The sequence below is a fragment of the Protobothrops mucrosquamatus genome, unplaced genomic scaffold, assembly GCF_001527695.2.
Source record: "Protobothrops mucrosquamatus isolate PMUCROS unplaced genomic scaffold, P.Mucros_1.0 scaffold_239, whole genome shotgun sequence".
Lineage (NCBI taxonomy): Eukaryota > Metazoa > Chordata > Lepidosauria > Squamata > Viperidae > Protobothrops > Protobothrops mucrosquamatus.
The window spans coordinates 5,937-27,003 of NW_015386315.1; the positions used below are offsets into that span (position 1 = coordinate 5,937).

At 35.5% G+C, this 21,067-nt stretch overlaps 1 protein-coding gene across 1 annotated transcript in view; it reads left to right on the forward strand.

Annotated features, from left to right (window-relative positions):
- The first annotated feature begins 3,078 nt into the window (after positions 1–3,078).
- The window catches only part of THBS4 (thrombospondin 4), a 43,065-nt gene continuing 25,076 nt past the window's right edge, over positions 3,079–21,067 (forward strand). The window contains exons 1-8 of the mRNA XM_015829911.2: positions 3,079–3,092; positions 5,200–5,403; positions 14,893–15,140; positions 15,424–15,529; positions 17,275–17,357; positions 18,281–18,332; positions 18,713–18,885; positions 19,818–19,955. Of these exons, the coding sequence (XP_015685397.1) occupies positions 5,385–5,403; positions 14,893–15,140; positions 15,424–15,529; positions 17,275–17,357; positions 18,281–18,332; positions 18,713–18,885; positions 19,818–19,955 (819 nt within the window). The 5' untranslated portion in view covers positions 3,079–3,092; positions 5,200–5,384. The remainder of the gene's footprint in view (positions 3,093–5,199; positions 5,404–14,892; positions 15,141–15,423; positions 15,530–17,274; positions 17,358–18,280; positions 18,333–18,712; positions 18,886–19,817; positions 19,956–21,067) is intronic.

The window sequence follows — 21,067 nt, forward strand, 5'->3', positions numbered from 1 at the left end:
TCAACTTCCAACTGCAATTGAGCCCAAAATTTCTGTTGTTAAGTGAGACAGTTGTTAACTGGGTTTTGCCCCATTTATGACCTTTCTTGCCACAGTTGTTAAGTGAATCACTGCAGTTGTTAAGTCAGTAACACGGTTGTTAAGTGACTTCCCCATTGACTTTGCATGTCAGAAGTTTGCAAAAGGTGATCACATGACCCTGGGACATTGCAACCATTGTAAATATGAACCAGTTGCCAAGCATCTGAATTTTGATTACATGACCATGGGGATGCTGCAACTGTCCTAAGTGTGAAAAGAAGTCATCAGTCATTTTTTTCAGTGTTATTGTAACTTCAAACAGTCACTAAATGAACTGATGTAAATCAGGGATTACCTATACCTGAAATCAATTCCAAAGTATTTTTGGAATTTTCATTGAGGTAATGGAATGTGTACAAATGTGCATGAATTTAAATATGTTCTTCATGCTAATAAGTCATAGCAATCTGTCTTCAGTTTTGGCAGTTTCATAATTTAACAGATTAAAGTGTCAAGAATTTAGCTTTGTTAAATAAAATAGTAGACATTAGGGTTATGCACACTTCTAAAACCAGATGAAATAAGTACTTTAGACTTCACATAAGGACAGCATCTCTGCCATAAATTAAAGTAGCCCAGCATTAAAGTAGCCCAGCACAGCATCTCTGCCATAAATTCTTTTTTTGACAGATTTCTCTTCTTTAAGAAACTCTTTTTAGTTGATGTGACTCTTAAAGTAGGGGCACTGGGTTTTTTTTCAGGATCAAGCAAAACCTTAAAAAATAGTCAAGTTAGGTAAATGAATTGGAAATGATGCTATGCTTGTAGTTGTCCAGGGTCTAAAACACCCTTTTCAAAACAGATAGCCCTCTTATTAGTAAAAGGAATATCTAAAGGTTATTAAAATGACATAAAAGTGCAAATTTACACAAATGTGGAATTTCATATTTTAAGATGTTAACACAAGTTTAACTCATGTACAAACTGACATTTGTTTTGTTTCCTTTACATCATAATTATATGACAGCATAAATAAATATATATTTATAAATAGATATAAAAATACTAATAACTTAGTATGTACAATATTACATTCTGGATTCCTTTTAAATCATTGTCTTCTCCTTCTTTTCCTTAAATCTCAGTGTACCCTGGATTTTCTGATGGTCTCCTATCCACATCCTAAATTGGCTTAATTTAGTGGATTTGAGATCAGCCAAAGGGGCAACCCTTCCACACAAACCCTCAAAAAACCAAAGCACTGTGCTCAGTAGCCCCAAAATTTAGAATGATAGTTTGGAGAAAAATACAGGAAAAAATAGGTGATGAGAATGGAATTATACTCATTGTAGGAAATGATTGGCTGGAATTCTGAATGAATTCAGGCAAAGAATGAATAGCATGTAGCATTTTCTAGCACAGAGGTCCCTAACCTTTAGGGCAGGGGTAGTCAATCTTGGCTCTTTTATGACTCGTGGACTTCAACTCCCAGAATTCCTGAGCCAGCTAAGCTTTAGGGCACAGGGACCAGTTCCGTAGACAGAGGTTTTTTCGTGGACCGGAAGGGGCATGGCTTTGCGTGTTGCCTGCATCCTGTGGATGGGGCTTTGCTTGTTTGCACGGACCAGTTTCTGGCATGCTACGGACCGGTGCCAGTCCATGGACTGGGGGTTGGGGACCCCTGTTCTAGCAGATAATACTTGCTTTCCTATACATTAACTCAATTAGAAACGTTTCCTAAAATATAGATACTGTTGCTCTGATAATGTGGCTAAAGATCCCACTAAATGAGGAAATAGTTTCTCAGAACTATGGGCCACACGTATTCTTTAATTTTGAACTTCAAAAAGCTTTTACAAAGCCATAATTATTGGATAACGTTTGAAACCTGCTGCTTATCATATGGTGTCCTGCTACCAGTCTCACTATTAAACGTTAAAAAGGAAATGATTTGTGGACAAAAATTAAAGCTGTTAGTATTTTATGAAAACTACATCAATGCTTTCTATGAGTGTTGAATGTTATTGACAGGTGACAAAAGACAGTGATGGATTTCTAATTACATTTTCAGACAGAAATAATAGACCTCAACGCACACAGACACATCAGAGTGCTGAGCTGATTATTTAATAACAAAGCTCACACATAAACATACAAAATAATTTCGAACAAGAATTAAAAACTAATAAATCTAATGCTAAATCCTCTGCTTGTTTAAGAAACAATCCTGTTGAATTCAATAAGACTTACTCCAGAATATGTGCAATCCAATGTTTGCATAGGATTGCACCATAAAGAATTACAAGTTCCATTTCACAGTCAAAATGGATTGTTCAAAATCTGCACTGAACATCCTCATAAATTACAAATTATAAAAAAAACTGCTTTTTGTGTACTCTATGTTGTTTATGAAATCTATCCATTCATCCTGGTCCCATCTTCCAGATGCATATGCCTTTCAGAAATGGGAATCAAAGCCCATCATATGAGGAGAATGCCAAGTTGGGACAACAGCTGGTTGGCTTCATGTTTTAATTGAGATTTAAAACCAGCAACGATATCAAGGTACAGTTTATCACCACTGCTCTGGCAGCTTTACAATAACACATGCTAAAATTAGGGGCAGTTTTCATTCCTCATTTGACTCGCACACATTGGTGATCCGGAGCTCGAGCTTCCAGATCCCGTCTGGAAATTCCTCCAGTAGTTGGCGGCGGAAGCTCACGATTTGGCCACCGGAGCCCAGCCTCGGTCCCTTTTGCTAAATCGATTCTCCAGTTCTTGCCCGGGGGGGGGGGCGCGGAGGCTGCCGCCGTTCACGGAAGGAGGGGCCTGGCCTCAGGTAGCTTCCTCCCTCCGTCTCTTTCTTAAGGGGGAAAAAGTCGCTTCGCCTCCCCATTCCGCGCACGTGTGCAGGCAGAGACTAGCGGAGCCTCAAGGAGAGCGAAGCAACTGAGCCGGCAAGCGGGCTGTGGGCGGGATGAGGAGTCAGCGGACGGGCCCTTTCCTTCTCCTGCTGCAGACTCTGCTGCACTTTTCTCCCGCTTTTCGCGCTCAGCTCGTCCCTCAAGGTACGGCGGTCCTTCTGGAAGACTTGAGGGACGGGGGTAGACAGGGAAAAAAAGTTTTCGTTTTTTGCCCTTCTTTGCTGCAGCTGCACTTTAGAAGAGAGAAGTATGAGCCAGAGTAGGTCACGGACTTTTGTCCAGGTGGGCTCCTGAGTTCCTGCTGAGCAGGCTGCTTGATGGGCAATACATGACAGCTACAGGATCCTCAAAAAAAAAACCTTCTAAATAATTTCCCTTCCTTTCTCTCTGTATTGCCGAAATGTGGAAGAATTCTAATTTAAGGATCACCAGTGCCAAAGATGCTGTTTTAAAGTAGTACTCCTTGGGAAAGGAGGATTCAAACTGTGTTGTTATAGAAATCTCTTTTTTGAATCCAGATTTTGATACTCCCTTAGCTTTTTTTCTTACATTAGTTTTTAAAAAGAATTCTCTTTAAATAAAAACCGTAAATAATCATTTCCATTGGTTTGTTGATCTCTGTTCCTTGGGCATGGGTTGCCACAATTTGTCAAAGTTTGGCACTTTGAGATAGACATACACACTTGTTTGTCTTTGGTCAATCTCTGCGTCTTCCTCTCTCTTTTGTTAATAGCCAACAACATTAACAAAATTATATTTTAAAGATCAAGGATCTCTCATTTGAATGCTATTAGTATAAATATGTGTTTTTTTATTCCAAGTAGTACGTTTAAATTATTGCTAAGAAAAAAATTAAAAGGTTTATGTTATTATACAGTGAAAGGGCACATCCTATGTAAAAGCTGACTTAATGGGACTTAATCCCATGTAAATATGCTGTGTAAAGCAGTGTTAGAAAAATAATTATTTATTAACTAAGGAAAACTCTTGTTAATCACAATGTGATCTTCTTCTGGGTAAATGTAAAGAATATTGCTTATCCCAAGTTGATTTGTTTATTCAAAATCATATCCTGCCATCTGTTATTAAAAAAAACAAAAGAAAGAAAGTACTAAGACCTCACTTAGCTAGAACTACAAAACAATGAAAGTCAAAGAGGTAAAATAATAAAGAAGTAAAAAGTAGAAATAAAGAGAGGGACAAAATCCAATAGGGTTCAACAAAATCAGTTTCATGTTTTCTAAAAGGCCACTTAAGAAAATAGGTATTTCCAGTGCCAAAAATTATATAAAATCTTAAGTCTGCTGGAAAACTTCTCACTGCTTCTCCCAGACATCACCTAAAAAGAGGAAACATATGGAAAAAAAGAGAAAAGAATAAATGGCAAAAACAGGTAGAGATTTGTTTATGCTCTAAAGTACTATAACATAACTTGAAATCTAATATGTTTCCTGTTAGTGGGCAAGATCAAATAATTTATGAGTCTACTCAGTCTGCTGATGATGAAGTTGAAAGTCAATTCCAAGTCCTCATTTCTTCCCCTAACTCTTCATTTTTAACCTGGTATTCCTTCAAAAAAAGGTGCTTTTTGGAGGACTGTATTCTGTAGAGGTAGACATATAGTCACCAAGTGGAGGAAGACTTCTAAAGTCAACTGAAAAAGCTTAACTTTGGATTAAATCTGATGATTTACATTGAGGTACAATGACCAGAGTCCTCTTTTATTGATGAAGATTTTTGAAAGATATATTAAATAGTTAGAATGTTCTCACATAGCTTAATAAAAGCCAGTGGAATTTATTATTGAAAGAAGAACAGTTTGAAATAAATTTAGGCATAATCCACTGAGATTTCCTAGGTGCATTAAAAACAAAAGTTTAAATCTTTCTCCAAATGTTGTGACCCAATTATGTTTATGGGAGAGGATAAAATAATTAAATATATAACTAGAAGGTAGTCATCTTTAACTATTTTATTTACATTTAAATGTAATTAATCAAAAAAAAAATTCTAGGTTTCCAAAAACGTTTGTTTTTGAAGATGAGTTGCCAGGATGCCATTTAAATGTTAAATGTAACTTTGAGGTCTTAAAAGTTTAATTGTGAGTCATGAGTGGCCATGTGCAACTGTGTGTGAAATAAGTTGAGATGACACTACAATTGCATGTAAGCCATTTTTCATGAGTCGCATGGAGGTTCCTTTTGGAAATTGTAATGACCAATTATTTACATTTCTTTTTCTTTCTTTATAGTATTGGATCTCCTCTCAATACCCAACCAGAAACTAGTAAAGACCTACTTACAGCAATCATTGTCCGATCCTACTGTCAATGAAATATATGTGCTTTCAACATTCAGACTACAACCAAAAAGTACAGCCCTTATATTTGGCTTATATTCCTCCAATGAAAACATAAAATATTTTGAGTTCATAGTAATGGGACGAGTAAATAAAGGTAAGTTGTATGCAATGAAAACATTTTATGATTTTATATCTGCTAACTGATTTGAGACCCATTCTACAAATGTAGGATATAGCTTAGCAAGTTTTCTGGTAAGAAAATTAATGCAATTCATTTAGACTCAGATGTTCTGTGGAGGGGGCTACATGCAAGGTTTTCTATTCTTCTCAATCTTATCCTTACTTTGACTGTGGGAGCCTGCTCATCTGAACAGAGATTGAAATAGTGATTAGCCCAACATCACTTCTGAGATATTTTTTTTTCATATTCGTATGTCAGCATCTCAGACCTGGAAAAAAAGAGAGGAAAAAAAGTGTTTCATTCCCAAAGTAGTCTGAGAATAATAAAAAATATAAATTGATTACTTGATGTCTGGTTGATTTTGTTAGCTCCTTAGAGCTTTTCTTAATATTTTCAGATATAGTGACATTCTTTTTGAACAGCGACATCAATAGGGGTTATTACAATACTGCTAAAGAAATTTTAAGAGGGCTAAGATTAGGAAACAAGTCATCTAAACACAATTCTTTTTAATTTTATTAAATTGTTCACTATGATAATTGTTGCTTTTTTACTTTCAAGGAAATGTGAGTATTAGCTTATGGCAAAATTTTGTTTCTATAGTTACACAATCTTCATCAGTGTTCATTCCTTTTCTTTGCCAGGAAGGTATCCCAAACAATGAAGTAGCTAAGTGATTTTTTAAAAATTTGTTTATTTATTAAATATATATGCTGCCCATCTCATTATCCAGAGTGACTCTAACCATAAAAACAATTTTAAATATAGAAAAAGTTAAAATTAGAGGGATTAAGTAGAGAAAAAGTGTAAAAACCTTTTCTTTTTTCCTTTGAAAAATCTTGTTTCAAATTACTGAAGAATTTGATACATACATACACGTGCTGAATTCTGCATATGAAAGAAAAGAAATTGATTTAGTTGATCCTAGAGTTTAGCTCTGACTGAAAAAGCTAAATATTCCAAGTGCAGATGCTTTGTACAATCAGATGCTTGAGCAAGGGGATGCTTTGTTAAGCTGAATGTTTAGAGCAGGGGTGTCAAACTAGCGGCCTGCGGGCCAGATGCATCACGTGCAGGCCAACCCACCCTGGCTCTGCAAAAAACGTCACAATATGTCATGATATGTCATGTGACGCGATCGAGTTTGACACCCGTAGTTTAGAGCTATGGCCAGATCTGAAACATAAGTACACCCCAAAGGGATCAGACAAGACCTATCTCAGCCTAGCAGGGTTTTTTTGTAAATCTGATGCTCCCAGGTGGCTTACAAACAGGAAATGGAGGCATACCCCTCTATCACCTCTGTTTCTTATAACTGGTGCTTAAAAGCACACTACCACCAGATGTAACCTCGAATCAAGATTAATAATCCTAGATAGTATCCTCCCCTTTTAAAGCCACCCAAGTCACCACCTCCTATAATAACTAATTCCACAGGTTAATTGCTTTGTGAATAAGTAACTTCTTGTATATATAAGTCTATATCACAATATGGAAATTGAATGGACAACATGAAAAAGTGCAAAGTTATTATCCAGAGAAAAGTGAATAAGAAATGTATATCAACTTTCTGATTCATATTGTAATCAAGCTGACTACTTCATTTAACTGCACTTAAATCCATCCCACAACATTTAATAAATTAGTTAACTTTTAAAGAATAATTGTTGAGATGTATTTTCAGTGCTGTTTTATGTGTCCACATATTCAGAAGTAAGCCTCATTCAAGAAAACATGCCTTGATTAGATTTATGAGTATGTAAATTATAATCTTCAGATGCAATTAACTCAGTATGTTAATCCTATACTATTTCTTTGAATACAAACTAGTAAAAAATGCAAATATGAACCACCATTTTTAAAAAAGCCCTTTCTCTCAACAGAGAATGCCTTCACTAGAATAATGCTTGCTTTGATGAGTTGGACATATATCATATAAGACTAAAGTATAGGGTTGTTTTTTTTTACTTGAGGTTTGTAACCAGCCCCTGCAATTTTAACATATTACAAAGTAGTAAATTTAAAGGAGAAAAAAAAACATCTTGGGATTAAGAGCTTTGTGTGTTGAATGGGTATATGCAGCTGTTTTGGTATGAAACAAAATTATAGGCATGTCTGCGATAGAATAAAGAATTGGTGTGTGAATTGTGTGGATTACTAGTGTGCTGTTTCTTCAAAATAAGAACATATGACTCAAAAACTGGAATTTTAGAGTGGTATGGAAGGTACAGTTTAAATGTTTCAAATTAGTCCTGTTCTGACTTTTGCTTTAAAAATGTGATAAGAAAGTGTTTAATCTATTTTAGCCAAATTAAATTAAGCAAACAAAATATATATAATAAACTTCATGACAGCCATTTGGATCCATTTTATTCAATGATGATAATGAAAAAAATAAAATCTTTCAGAGAAAACGAGAAGGTATTGCCACTCAGGTGACCTGCTCACTTTCTGAAAGATATGAGAACAGATCTAAAGCATGATATTAATTTCTATTGGGAGTCTAGCTAGGGACTAAAGCAGGGGTCTCCAACCCCTGGTCCTGTTCGGAACTGTGCTGCGCTGCTGGAGGTGACCAGTGAGCAAGCAAAACCGAAACCATCCCCTAGTCTGTGGAAAAATTGTCTTTCACAAACCCGGTCCTTGATGCCAAAAAGGTTGGACTAAAGGCATTAAAGTAAAAAGGCCAGATTAGATATCATTTGGTTGTATCATTTATAGACTTCATAACTGTCTTTTTACAATTGCATGTAGATTTATTTCATTCAGGCACCAGGCTACTTTTGGAACTTAAATGTCCTTTTCCAACTTAGTTGCTGGGATTTAATTATATAATAACAGTTTTAAATTTGGAACTTTCTTGTTAAATATGCTGACAGCAGCAAAAATGCTTTGTGCACAAAGGTAGAAAGATACTTTAATTCCCACAGTGGATGACTGACTGGAAAAACTGATGGAATAAGCAGAGAAGGCTAAATTGATTGCCTTAGTCAAAGAAAAGAATACAACTAACTTTGTTACCAATTGCAAACCGCTTCTGGACGTTGTGCTTGAGATGGAAAAAAAATGAAAACTTTGGGTTTTGCTGATTAGATATGTTTGTTGTTATAGAAATAACTAATATAAATTACTAAGTAAAAGTACATTGTTGAGGCTGTATAATAATATCTTATTCTACTGTGCTAAAGTCAATACTTTTCTTTCTTTTTTCCTTTCTCCCTATCTCCCTTTCTCTTCCCTTTTTAATAATAATAATAATAATAATAATAATAATAATAATAATAATAATAATAATAATAATAATAATAATAAAGTTGGAAGAGACCTTGGAGTCATCAAGTCCAACCCCATGCTCAGGCAGGTAACCCTATACCATTTCGGACAAATGGCTGTCCAGTTTCTTCTTAAAAACTTCCAGTGTTGGAGCATTCACCGCTTCTGGAGGCAGATTGTTCCACTGGTTAATTGTTCTAACTGTCAGGAAGTTTCTCCTTAGTTCTAGGTTGCTTCTCTCCTTGATTAGTTTCCATGCTTCTTGTCCTGCCTTCAGGTGCTTTGGAAAATAGCTTGACTCCCTCTTCTTTGTGGTTTTCCTCCCCTACTTTGCCACTCTCTTCATTTTTCTTTGTATTTTATAGTTTGATAAACTAATAATAAATTAGAATAACATTTTTAGTTCTGGCTTGATTTTTCAGTGGTATTCTTTCAGTTTTTCTCATAAGGATGTGATTGGAGGAACACATTTCCAATCCTCTTCTGTTCTTTTCTGTTGTGTCTAAGGTTTTCCAGTGAAATGTTTTCTGTACTCCAGTTTTTTCTTCCAGGGATTGGTTTGGCAGTATAATTCGCTTTCTAAGCTTATTTTCCTCCAGCCTTGAAACTGACTGCTGCTTCTTTTTATATATCCTGAAAGCATTTCTTGGAGTCCTTTGATCTACAGCTTTCCTGGCCAATTTCCTTGTCTCTTTCCCTATGAATTTCCCTTTCTTCTTTCTGATTCTTTTTCTAGCTTGAACTACACCTAATTCATTTTTCTATTGTATCTTCCTGCCCACTTCATTCTATTTCCTCACAATTTTTTTCTCTTTTGGTCCCTTTCATTTAGTCTTTTTTCCTCCTCTTCCATTCCCTCTTCTATTTTACATCTTTTAATTTGTTTGTGCCCATCTCCACCCTCAGTATATTTTCCCCATCATTTATGTCTTCATATTTTCCAGTTTCCTGGCTTTGATCAGACACAGACATGAAGTGGTCTGGTTTCAGGGAGTGATGAAAATATAGCACCTGCTTCTAAAATCTGTGAAAACATTTATAGGATCCCTAGGGAAATCATGATCTCTTATAACCACAGAAAAAAGAAGAATCAAAACCCTGGGAATATTGCTGTTTTACTGTAAATCCTCAGATCCTGAGATTTAACAAGGATTCAGTGAAAACACCTTTTGATCCACCTTTGCTTTTGATTAATATTGGAGGAAAGCTTCTTTGATGGCCTCCTTTGATCAGAATGGAAGTCCTTCTCAAAGTGGAATCAATGAACTCTAACACAAAGCCTTGGCCATTTGTGCACACAGAGAGATACATTTTACCAATTAAGGAGAATATTTGCAGCTCAGGGTTGAAATGAGGCATCCTTGGTGCTCTTTGACCTTGGTTGTTTTCTTTGTTTCATTACCCACACTAGGTAACACCATTCCTCAGCTGAATTATGGGAAATGTTTATTCATTATTTTTAGAGTATGTTGTAATCATGATTGTGATCAAAGCCCTGGGCACTACACATGTAAAAGAAACAAGGCTTTGATCATGCAACTGTAACCATTATTTTGACTTTAGTTTTTGACATCCATCCTCTCTCAATATCCCTGGTTATCAACCATATAAATCTTTCTAGATTGGATTATTGTAATTTGCTCTACATGGGACTATCTTGGAAAAGTCTTTTGAATCTTCAATTGATCTAAAAGTAGTAGTGAACATGGTAGCGGGTGTTCATTATTAAATGATTTTATACCTGCTTTGAAATAGATGCACTTGTAACAAACCATTTTTAAAATATGCTTCAGTCATCTTGAATGCAAGATAACTCGTATTACTATTATCATACCAGTCATACAACTATAACTTATTTAAAATTCAGGTATCTGATTATGAGAGAGGCTGTTTGATCAGAAAAAAGAACAACTTCTTAGTAATCATGGTCAAAGAACTAATGAGGAGAGCATATGTGAAACTAAATTAGCATTTGCTTTTAATTTAATTTTTTATTAGACTAAAAAAATAGGTAAATCATTACAAAAAATCTATAACACAAATATTTAAAAGGGAACAGTAATAAATAACATTTAGCAATATAATCTGACACTAGATCTTTCAGACTATTGATTTAGGGAAAAGATCTAGTTAATCATAAAAGGAAAAAGAAATAACAGAACAGAACATATTTTTTTATAATTGTATATTTGCTCTTTTCATATTGGCAAGTAATTTTTATTCCTTTCTGAATTAGTTTTCTTAGATTAATAATTTTAGGTGATGTCTTTACAATGTTCTAAATGTATCTCAGTTATATCATTGATATTTTTATGGAATTTATATAGTTTACAAAGTGCTGTAAACTATATCAAATTATGTAAGCACCAGAAAGGTGATGTAAATAAATAGATAGAATCATAGATGGATGGTTGGATGGATAGATAGATAAATAGATAGTTTCAAAATATTGAAAAAAATATGTTTGTATAAGTTATCTTGGAATTGTGCTGCTTTAAGCAAATAATGATAGGTTATTAACAGTTTAAAACATATTCTAGAAACTTCATATTTTGAGATGCTACCTTAATACTACCAATCAAAGTCTTATAACTCATCAGTCTTTTCTACCTTGATACATTTTATTTTCAAATAAAAAAGAAGTGGGAATACGCAAAAAGCTATAGCTGCCAGAATTGCCTCAAACTGATAGGCAGCATATAGATTTAATAAATAAATAAAATAATAAATAAATATAGGTGGCAGATGCCAATCCTTATCTTTCATAATGTTTATGAGACAAGGTAATTATGTAATGAAGATTTGTCTAGAATTTTGGAATTTGTCAGCCCTTGTATTTTTCTAAATTTTATTGAAAGTAAAATTTAATTTCTGACATATATTCTAAACAGACAGTCTATACCTGGATAAGACAGTTTACATGAACATAGTTACTTTACAATAATAGTTGCAGGAGGAGATTTTTGTTTCTTTTATTTTGGCCAGTCTAGAAAATTTCCTTTCCTGTTTGTATGTTCTGTATGTTTTAAATGAATTTAAATGAAGCAGAACTTGCTTATAATCTGATCTGCTTGACTTTGACATAACATTCTTTTTAAAGAAGATGTTGATTTCTTTCTTTTTTTTTTAAAAAAAAGCTTTTTTTCTTAAAAGAATGTTTCAGGAGGCAGAAAGCTGCCACTGATTTATTTCATTGCTCACTTGACTAATAAAAGGGGCAACAATAGTTAGGGAATTGATTGCTGTTATACCTGAACTTGTCAACTGGAAAGCTGACAGCCCGGGTTTCGAGACCAGAGTGCTGCATGATGGGTTGAGCTCCCGTTACTTGCCCCAGCTCCTAGCATTTTGAAAGCATGCAAATGCAAGTAGATAAATAGGCACCATTTCAGTGAGAAGGTAACAGCATCCCATGTGCCTCGGCACATAGTCATGCTGGCCCCATGACTACGGAAGTGTCTTTAAATTACACTGGTTCCCTTGGCTAAAAAAAAGAGATGAACATGACTGGACAGAGGAAGCCTTTACCTTTTCCTTTACCTGTACCTGCATTATTAATTAATGAAGCTGAATGTCGTTAACGCCCTCATATTGATACAGAATTCACCCATATAACCCTAAGATTGGGTTAGGGTGCATTATCTACTGTAGTCATTAGGGATAAATCATGGACTGTATCTTTATTGTCATAGTGAAATCCTTGTTCTTTAGAGGTTCAGAATACAACATATTTTGAACATTATTAAAAATTACATTGATTTAAGTGGGATAGGTTAAACATCTAATTGATTTAGAAATGCAGTTTGTCTTAAAATTCTTATTTCATTTGCTTCGGATCTTGAAAGCTGACTGGGTTAAAACAATAAAAACGTATTTTCTAGAAATGAACCAAATAATCACAGAAGCATCTGTGAATTGAAAGGCTCCCTTTTGGGTAGGCTGCAATATCTTCAGACGCTTCCCATCCACTCAATATCACCACCATCTGTAGCTTCTTGGTGAGACAAAATGGCTCATTTTTAAAAACTATTATAAATGATGTAACTTCAGTTAAACACAATGCTTTGAAACCCAATCTATTGTTTAATGAGATCTCTGGTATCTTACATTTTGTACAAATGACACTGTTTTTCAGAAACAGAACAGGGACTTTTGGGTTCCCCACAATGAAAACAACTTCATTGTCTATTGGCACCAGTAATTCAAACTTTTTTTTTGTAGCACAAAAGGACAGGAACACAGATGTTTTAAATATAATTATGCCTTTGGTCCTAGACAGCATTTCCCTCCAGCTCTCTCCAAAAACAAGATTCCTCCCCCTCAGATGAGCCTTGATCTTCCATCCAATCTTGCTGCCTTCAGGCTTTCCAGTCTCTTGGTCCTTTGCCAACTCTGGGCTCTTCTACCTTTTTCTGTTTTTTTCTTGCTCACTGACTTTCTGTGTAGTTCTGATCCAGATCTTACGTAGGCAGGAGACCTGCCAGATTCAAAGGGCAGCATTTGTTCATCTATCTAAAGTTGCAATGCAATGAGAGAGAAAACAGTTTCTTCTATTCATTTCTTCCCACCAGCCTTGTAGCCCCATTATATCGCAAAAGGCCATGAAGAATCTAAAGTCCAAGAAAGCCGAGGAGCAGTTTTACTCATAACTTCATCTCTGTTTAAGATAATTCTGAGGTCATTTTCCTTCCTTCCTTCCTTCCTTCCTTCCTTCCTTCCTTCCTTCCTTCCTTCCTTCCTTCCTTCCTTCCTTCCTTCCTTCCTTCCTTATGCTGCCCATCTTGCCCTTAAGTGGCTTTTTTAGTTTTGTTCATTTAAAAAATAAAAAATAAAAAGAGAAGTTCAATATATTTAATTTATCTTCTTTGACTGAAAATTATAAGATATTTTGAATATTCAGAATTAACCTTAGTTTTGAGGAATAAAGTGCAGTTTAGATGTATTGTCTCTCATATCATGTCTAGTTTGATCCTAAGGTGCTACATTTGGACTAACATGAAAAGGGAAAAATGGATTAATATAGTATTATGTATTTAACATGGACAAGGGACAAGATTATCTGAATGTTCTTTGTCAGGCAGTAAAATATCTTAAACAAATCATGCTCTACTTCTATTTCTGTGGAACTAGTTAGGAAATAGAAATTAAATTTGTGGCCAAGTTCAAGGCTACCCAGTGACTCTTTGACTTCAGATTCAAGTCCAACAATCTGGATACAAGATTACACTACTGTTTCTTTAGCAATATCTAAGAAAATACTGATTTCTAAATAAACTTGTGTTAAGAAAAAAAGTGGTTTCTTTGGTGTGGCGCAAACTCATTCCAGTTTAGTAAATAAAATTTACAAGACATAGTTTACTATAGTGTATGAATCAGGCTTAGGTCAGCTTTTCCTAACTAAGATCCTCTAGATATGTTGGATTATTTCATAGGAGGGCATTAGGTTGGAGGAAAGCTGCATTCCATGTGATATTTAGGTTATTTATCATGTCCATTCATCCACGTGGATAATGAAAGAATATACAACTAGATATTTATTTATTTATCATATTTATGTGGCTATCCATCTCACATGACAACAGACCATACAAATAATTTTAAAAGCATAAAAAGTATAAAATATTATCAAAATGCTAAGAGTGTCAGACATTCTCAACAATGATGCCTCATCAGATCACTGACACCTTCTCCCCCTTTGTGCCCATGTAGGGATTCTAGACTAAGTCCCCATTTGATTCCTTCCCCCAACCCGGCCAGCCTCTCTCCTTCACCCAGCTCCATGCTATGAAAGGATTTAAAGATCAGAATTGGCATCTTGAATTGAATATGGAAGCAAATTGGCAACCTGTGCAACTCATGTACCCCACTCTAGAGGCATACATACCGTAACTGCCTGTGCTACCACATTCTGTACCAGCTGAAGCTTTTGGATATCCTTAAGGATGGCCCCATGTAGAGCACATTACTTTAGTCCACCTGGGAAGTGACCATAACATGTAGATATAGATATAGTTGTAAAGTCAGGTAGAGGACTGTATTGCTACAACAGAGGATTTTCACCTAAGAATAGCTGTGTAGGCAAAGAGTTGCTATAATTTTCTATTCACTTTCTCAAACAGACTGAGATTTCTACTGTAAGTTGTGAATTTTATTGTATTCACATTTTCTAATGATGTTATTTTCTGTTAGTTTCTCTCCGATATTTGAGGAATGATGGGAAATTAAATGCTGTGATCTTCACCCATGTGCCTTTGGCTGATGGAAAGCGCCATACAGTCCTTCTTCGGTTAAGTGGATTGCAGCATGGCAACAGTAAAGCTGAATTGTATGTGGACTGTGAGCAGGTCGATTCTGTTCAAATTTTACCTAAAAATTTTTCTGGGCTGCTGCGAGGCTCAGGATCTATAGAATTACGAACACTCCAGAAGAAATCACAGGTGTGTACTGAAGGAGGGAAAAAATGTTTGTGTAGGAAGGGCTTATCGTCCATGACTAATATACTCCTGACCCATATTTGCATGCCTGGAATCTCCTAAAATTCATCACTGAAATCTGGTAGCAACATGGCCATTTTTAGTAGCATGATTTTCAGAGTTTTAATAAATCAAAGATGTGTGAAGCCATCTCTATCCTAGCATACTTAGAAAATCAAGTTATAAATCAAAATAAAATCAAGGCTATAGAACCATCCTTCCTTTGCCCCCTATTTTTATTGTCCAGGTGACTTTAGATGATTTGAAGCTGATTGTGAGGGGGTCTTTGTCCCAAGTGGAAACTCTACAAGACTGTTTTCTCCCACAAACAGAGCCACCAGTTCAGTATTCAGGTAAGGTTGATATCTTGACTGTAAGTAAATTAAACAACCCTTCACAAAACTGTTGTTTAAAGCCTAAACCTTCATACAGCTGTATTTTTTATCTGGGACTCCAAGCCATCTGCTCACCATATGCTGAATGCACTTTCACAGCAGCAGGATCACTCAAGGAGTTCTTTAACATTAGATGTTCATATTCTTAGAAATTTATTTGCTTGGTGGACATGTTTCTAATATTTCTTTTCTTAGCAAGTCTTAACAACCAAAAATAATTTTAACAATTTCATTAGCAAATGAAACCTAAAAGAATATGGATGCATAAGAATAGTATATTTTGTGTATTAACTGGAATTAATGATAAATAAGTATAGTACAATTATATTTTTTTTTATTTATTTATATCCTGCCTAGCAGTGACCTTGAGAGGTGAGTTAGGCTGAAAGTCGATGACTAGCCCAAAGCCACCCAGCCAGCTTTCATGCCAAAAAATGGGATTAGAATTCAAAGTCTCTCGGTTTCTAACCTGGTGCCTTAATTACTAGACCAAACAGGTTCTCAATACTGTACAGAATCTATACAGTACCTAAATATATTTACTTAAATAGAAGTCAGATGCCGTAATTCTCTATAAACAAAAGTTTCCAGGATAAATTGAAAAATAGAAATAACTCTATGTAAAATATTCTTCATAGCTGTATTATGTAAAATATAAAAACAGGTCTTTCATAAATACTGTTTTTGAAAAATATCAATTTATATGCTTAAGTGCAAATTTGAAAATAATCATTAAAAATTAGGTAGCAAACAATACATCTCCCACTGTGACTTGTTTGCTTACTACTCTTGTTCTCCAGATCTTGGAAACGTCACAGCTTTCTGCTCTCTCTTCTTACATTTCTTTTATTTCAGTGGGCAACATTAGGATGGTCCTTAATAGTTGAGTACTACCAAGTGTGTGGGGCCATAATTAAACATATAGGTGGGGTTTGGTTAGGAAAATTTAGTGGGCCATCTTTTTTAATTTGAGGGATACCTATTTCCAATTGTTTCTGTCTACCTGGTACATTTGGGCGGAGTGGATATGCTCTGGGTCCCCTCTATTAAATGTCATCTTGTGGGACCAAGGAAATATGCCTTCTTTTTTTCAGCATTAGCTCCCCCCAGATACAGACAGCTCCCTCTCTCCAGGGTTTCCAGGAAGCCCATAATATCTGGCTTTGCTTCCAGGTCTAGAATTAATGTGTTTGTGGTGCTCTTGTGCTTGTATTGTTATGTCTGTTTTTTAATTTAGGCTGTTTTAATGTTTTTTTTAAATGTTTTAACTCTTTTAACTGTGTATTTGAATTTTATAAGCTGCCCAGTGTCCTAGAGTGGGTGGCCGTAATGAATTAATAATTAATAATTAATTAATTAATTAATTAATTAAGGGAAACTGCTGCCAGCATTCAGCAATCATGGCCTGAGCCCTGCAAAAGTGGAGTTGGAGCCTTTTGGCCCCCAAGCCAAAGCATGATGCTCCCCTTGCTTTATTTTTAAACCATGCTTGGGTTGGAATGTCTTTTCAATAAAGAACAGTTCCCTGTAAAGTGGGATGCCTAAGTATCTTATAGTTAAATGAGAATTTCACTCAAGTTCAACTGGATAACTATATGAAACAGTTAGTGTTTGAAAGGACTGTATCACTGCTGGTATTGCTAAGATTTCTGATCCTACTATATTTTCTATTAGTTGCTTGATTCTCATACATGTCTCTACAGGTGACTTTAACAGGCAATTATTAAATCACATGTTGCAAATGAACCAGATACTAGGTGAAGTGAAAGATCTCCTCAGACAGCAGGTATCTCTGAGCTTTTTGTTACAGCTTCTTTGTTTTGCGCTAAGAAATATATATAATAATATTATTTTAGGAAAAGAACTGATTGTGTTCAAATGCAAAAAAGATAGTTTAATCTTCTCCAACTTAGTACTCTTCTTTCATTTGCTGGATTTCTGTTCCCAAAATCAAAAATGGTATCTCAGAACAGGAAGATGTGCCTAATTTTATTATATTATTTGTCAGCAAAGAGCTCATTCCTGCATACACTTTTAGACCTGCCAAAATTATGACCACTAGGACTATTTAGGGTGAGAGCAAGAAAATAATGCAAGAAATATGTGTCATAGTTAAGGCCACACTCCAAAGCATAGGTGTCAAACTCGATAGCGTCACGTGACATATCATGATTTTCGCAATGTTTTTTGCTTTTGCGGAGCTGGAGTGGGCGTGGCCTGTGCATGATGTATCCGCCCCATGAGCTTGACACCCCTGCTCCAAAAGTATTGAACTGCCTGATCACCTGAGTAAGAATCTAGATCCCCACTAGATTTAGATGCTGGAGCAGAATTTTAATTCAACAATTAAGCTGAACATGCAATAAAGTTGACATTAATGAAAATGATAAGGTGTAAATTTTAAATTAATACTTTGGCTTGAGAGATGTAGGTTTCAAAGCTTAGACTTAAGTATTAGCTACTCTATATACTTCTACTAAATTCATCAGAGAGTTAAAATATGAAAGAGTGGCTCTTTACTTGGAACAGACTTGTCATACGTTCAGCATGAATAAATATGCTGGTATCAATCTCGTACTGAGGATTTGCAAACCTAAGCTATGCTATAGCATTAATTGTATAATGTGCCTTTTATGGACAAAAAGTAATGAAGTCAGAATAATTTGAGGTAGATGGCTCTGTTTAATACATTTTATTTGTCCAACTAAGGTTAAGGAAACAGCATTTTTGAGGAATACTATAGCTGAATGCCAGGCATGTGGTAGGTCCTTTTGATCTTCTGGGTTTAAGTAGGATTTTTATAAACTTTACAGTTAAATCACAAGAAACCTGTTATTATGCTTAGTTGCTAACTATATACTTAGGTTGCATGAGAGATGATTGATTTTTATGGAGCTTCCTTAAATAATGGTGGAATTATGCATATAGCCTTAAGTGATTACTATAGCAATTAATTTAATAGCCTGACTCTATGCATGCTAACTCAGTAATTGTGTTATGCATGCTGCTGTTCACATAATAAGTGCAGAAATGAATTACTCTGATTCAGCAGGAGAAATGACCTGCTGGCTTACTGAGGGATATTCTCATTGGCTCTCTCAAGATTTACTTGATTTAAAATGCTATATTTTATCATCATAGGATTGGGAATTGGAAGTTTCCCCACTCCTTCCCCACATCCCCCAAAACCCAAATGTGAAGCCAATACTTGTTTCCCAGGGGTGCACTGCATAGACACGACAGATGAGTACCAGTGTGGTCCTTGTCCTGAAGGCTTCACTGGAGATGGAATTATTTGCACAGATATTGACGAGGTGAGTTATTCTTTGAGTGCTTTTCAGAAGGAACCCTAGGGCTAGTCTGAGGTACAGTATTTTGCTACCCAAGACATAGGTGGAGATAGCAGAAACTGAAACTAACTTAGAAGAGAATCTGGTTTTCTAGCATACCCAAAGGCAGCTGGTGAGTTTAAAAGTTGCAGGCAACAGGGCATAAACAGCTTTGTTCTCTGAGGGAGAAAAACAGAGGAGAAATACTACATTTGCATCTATGCATTTGTTCCTTATGATACAGATAGTCCATAACTTATCACTGTAATTGAAGCCACAATTTGGTCATAATTTGTGATGATGGTTAAGTGAGTTGCCATGTGACCATGCCTGAAATTTTTATCTTTTATGTGGTGATTGTTAAGCAAATGTAGTGGTTGTAAAGTAAATGCTCTGGTCATTAAACAAACGAAGTGTTTGTTAAATGAACTCATTGTTTGCTATGGGATTTTTTTTTTTTTTTACTTCTGCTGGCTAGAAGTAAATGCCAGTTTCTGGCAAAAACATCATAAATCGCGGTAATATGACCACAGAGGTAAGGGGAACCTGGTTGTCAGAACTTTGAACCCAGGTTGTAAGGGGTCCATTGTAACTTTGAAAAGTCAAGGATTACCTGAAGGCGTGTCGCACTACCTAATGGTATGATTAGTCCTGCATAGGCAAAAACATGCAGTATTGAGGATCAGTGCAATCTAAGCTGTCTTATTCTCTGGCTAAGAATAGCTTCTCAATGTCTAGAGCAGCCATATTTCAAAAACAAAAATTGTGGGGTTCCTTTTTAATTCTAACATTAGAATTAGGGATTCAGAATGTGAGTCAAATAGAGCATCTAACAAATATCTGCATATTTAACTTGGTTGGCTGGGTGGTTGGCCTTGTCATTAGTACGTACTAAAAATTGGGCCTTTCTCTTTCAGTGCCAATATAAACCATGCTTCCCAGGAGTGCAATGTGTAAACATGGCTCCAGGTTTCAGATGTGAAGCCTGCCCACCAGGATATATTGGGCAGATCATCCAAGGAATGGGAATAAACTTTGCCAAAAGTAACAAACAGGTTTGTCATCTCATTACTGTTCTTTGCAATCAAAAGCAGCCTGGTTCCTATAAATATTTTACTTCATATAGCTGAAGTAATCTTTCTTCAAAATCCAGTTAGTAATTTCTATACAAATGCCTACATCATTTCTGTATATACAGCAAAATGTGATTTATATTATTAATAGGCTTTCAGTTAATAGCCCAGTCATTTTAAGGTCTCCCAGGGCTTTGTAACATTTTAAATTTATTTTGTCACTGTTTTGTTTCTGGTTCAACACATATATCCTTAGGTTCTTCCTAGTTGGATTTGTTGAAATGTGATACTATCACGACACATTACACCCTTGCCCTTTCTTGAGTGGAGCTTCCCAGGGTCTCTCCCACTTCCTCTAAGGACCCCCAGGTCTTTACCTGAGATTCTGTCCTTTTAACGTCTTGTAAGATCACTTAATGCTACAACTGGAAATGCTGGGATTGCAGTCATTGTGAAGCAGTCACATGGCAGCTTGCTTAATGACCGTTTCACTCTACAACCGAGATTCCGGTTCCAGTTGTGGTTGTAAGTCAAGAATTACATGTAATTTAATTTCCATCTGCTTCTCACTTCAAAGGCTTGCATTCATGACCATTCAGCATTTATGACCAGAAAAGGCTGTGAGTGCTGCAAAAAGGAGATTTGATATCTGCTGGTGTCCCTGAGCTTTCAAGTTGCTCCTTCTTTTTTCTAGACCTAGTGCAAAAACCAGCAACTTTCTCTGATGTTCTGTTATCAGATTATAACCAAATGGAAACATTGTGATTTAAACTTTACTTTCTTTTTTGTTGTCTGTGTTTTGCTTTGTTTATTGTCTTGCCTCATGAAGCATTCTAAAAATCACTCATTATCATAGGAGCTTACATTGATTTCAGAAGATTGTTGTTGTTATTGTATTAAAAAATGGATCTTATAATTTTTAAGTTAAGAAAATAAATGCCTATAATCTTTATCTACAAGAACCAGCAGCTCAAAATAAAGACTTTCCACAAAGAGCAAATATAGACTTAACGTGAGTTATGTATGAAATGTTTTGCTTATTTGCAATAACTGATTTCATTTGTTCCCCAGTTAGTTTAATAATTAAACTTCCT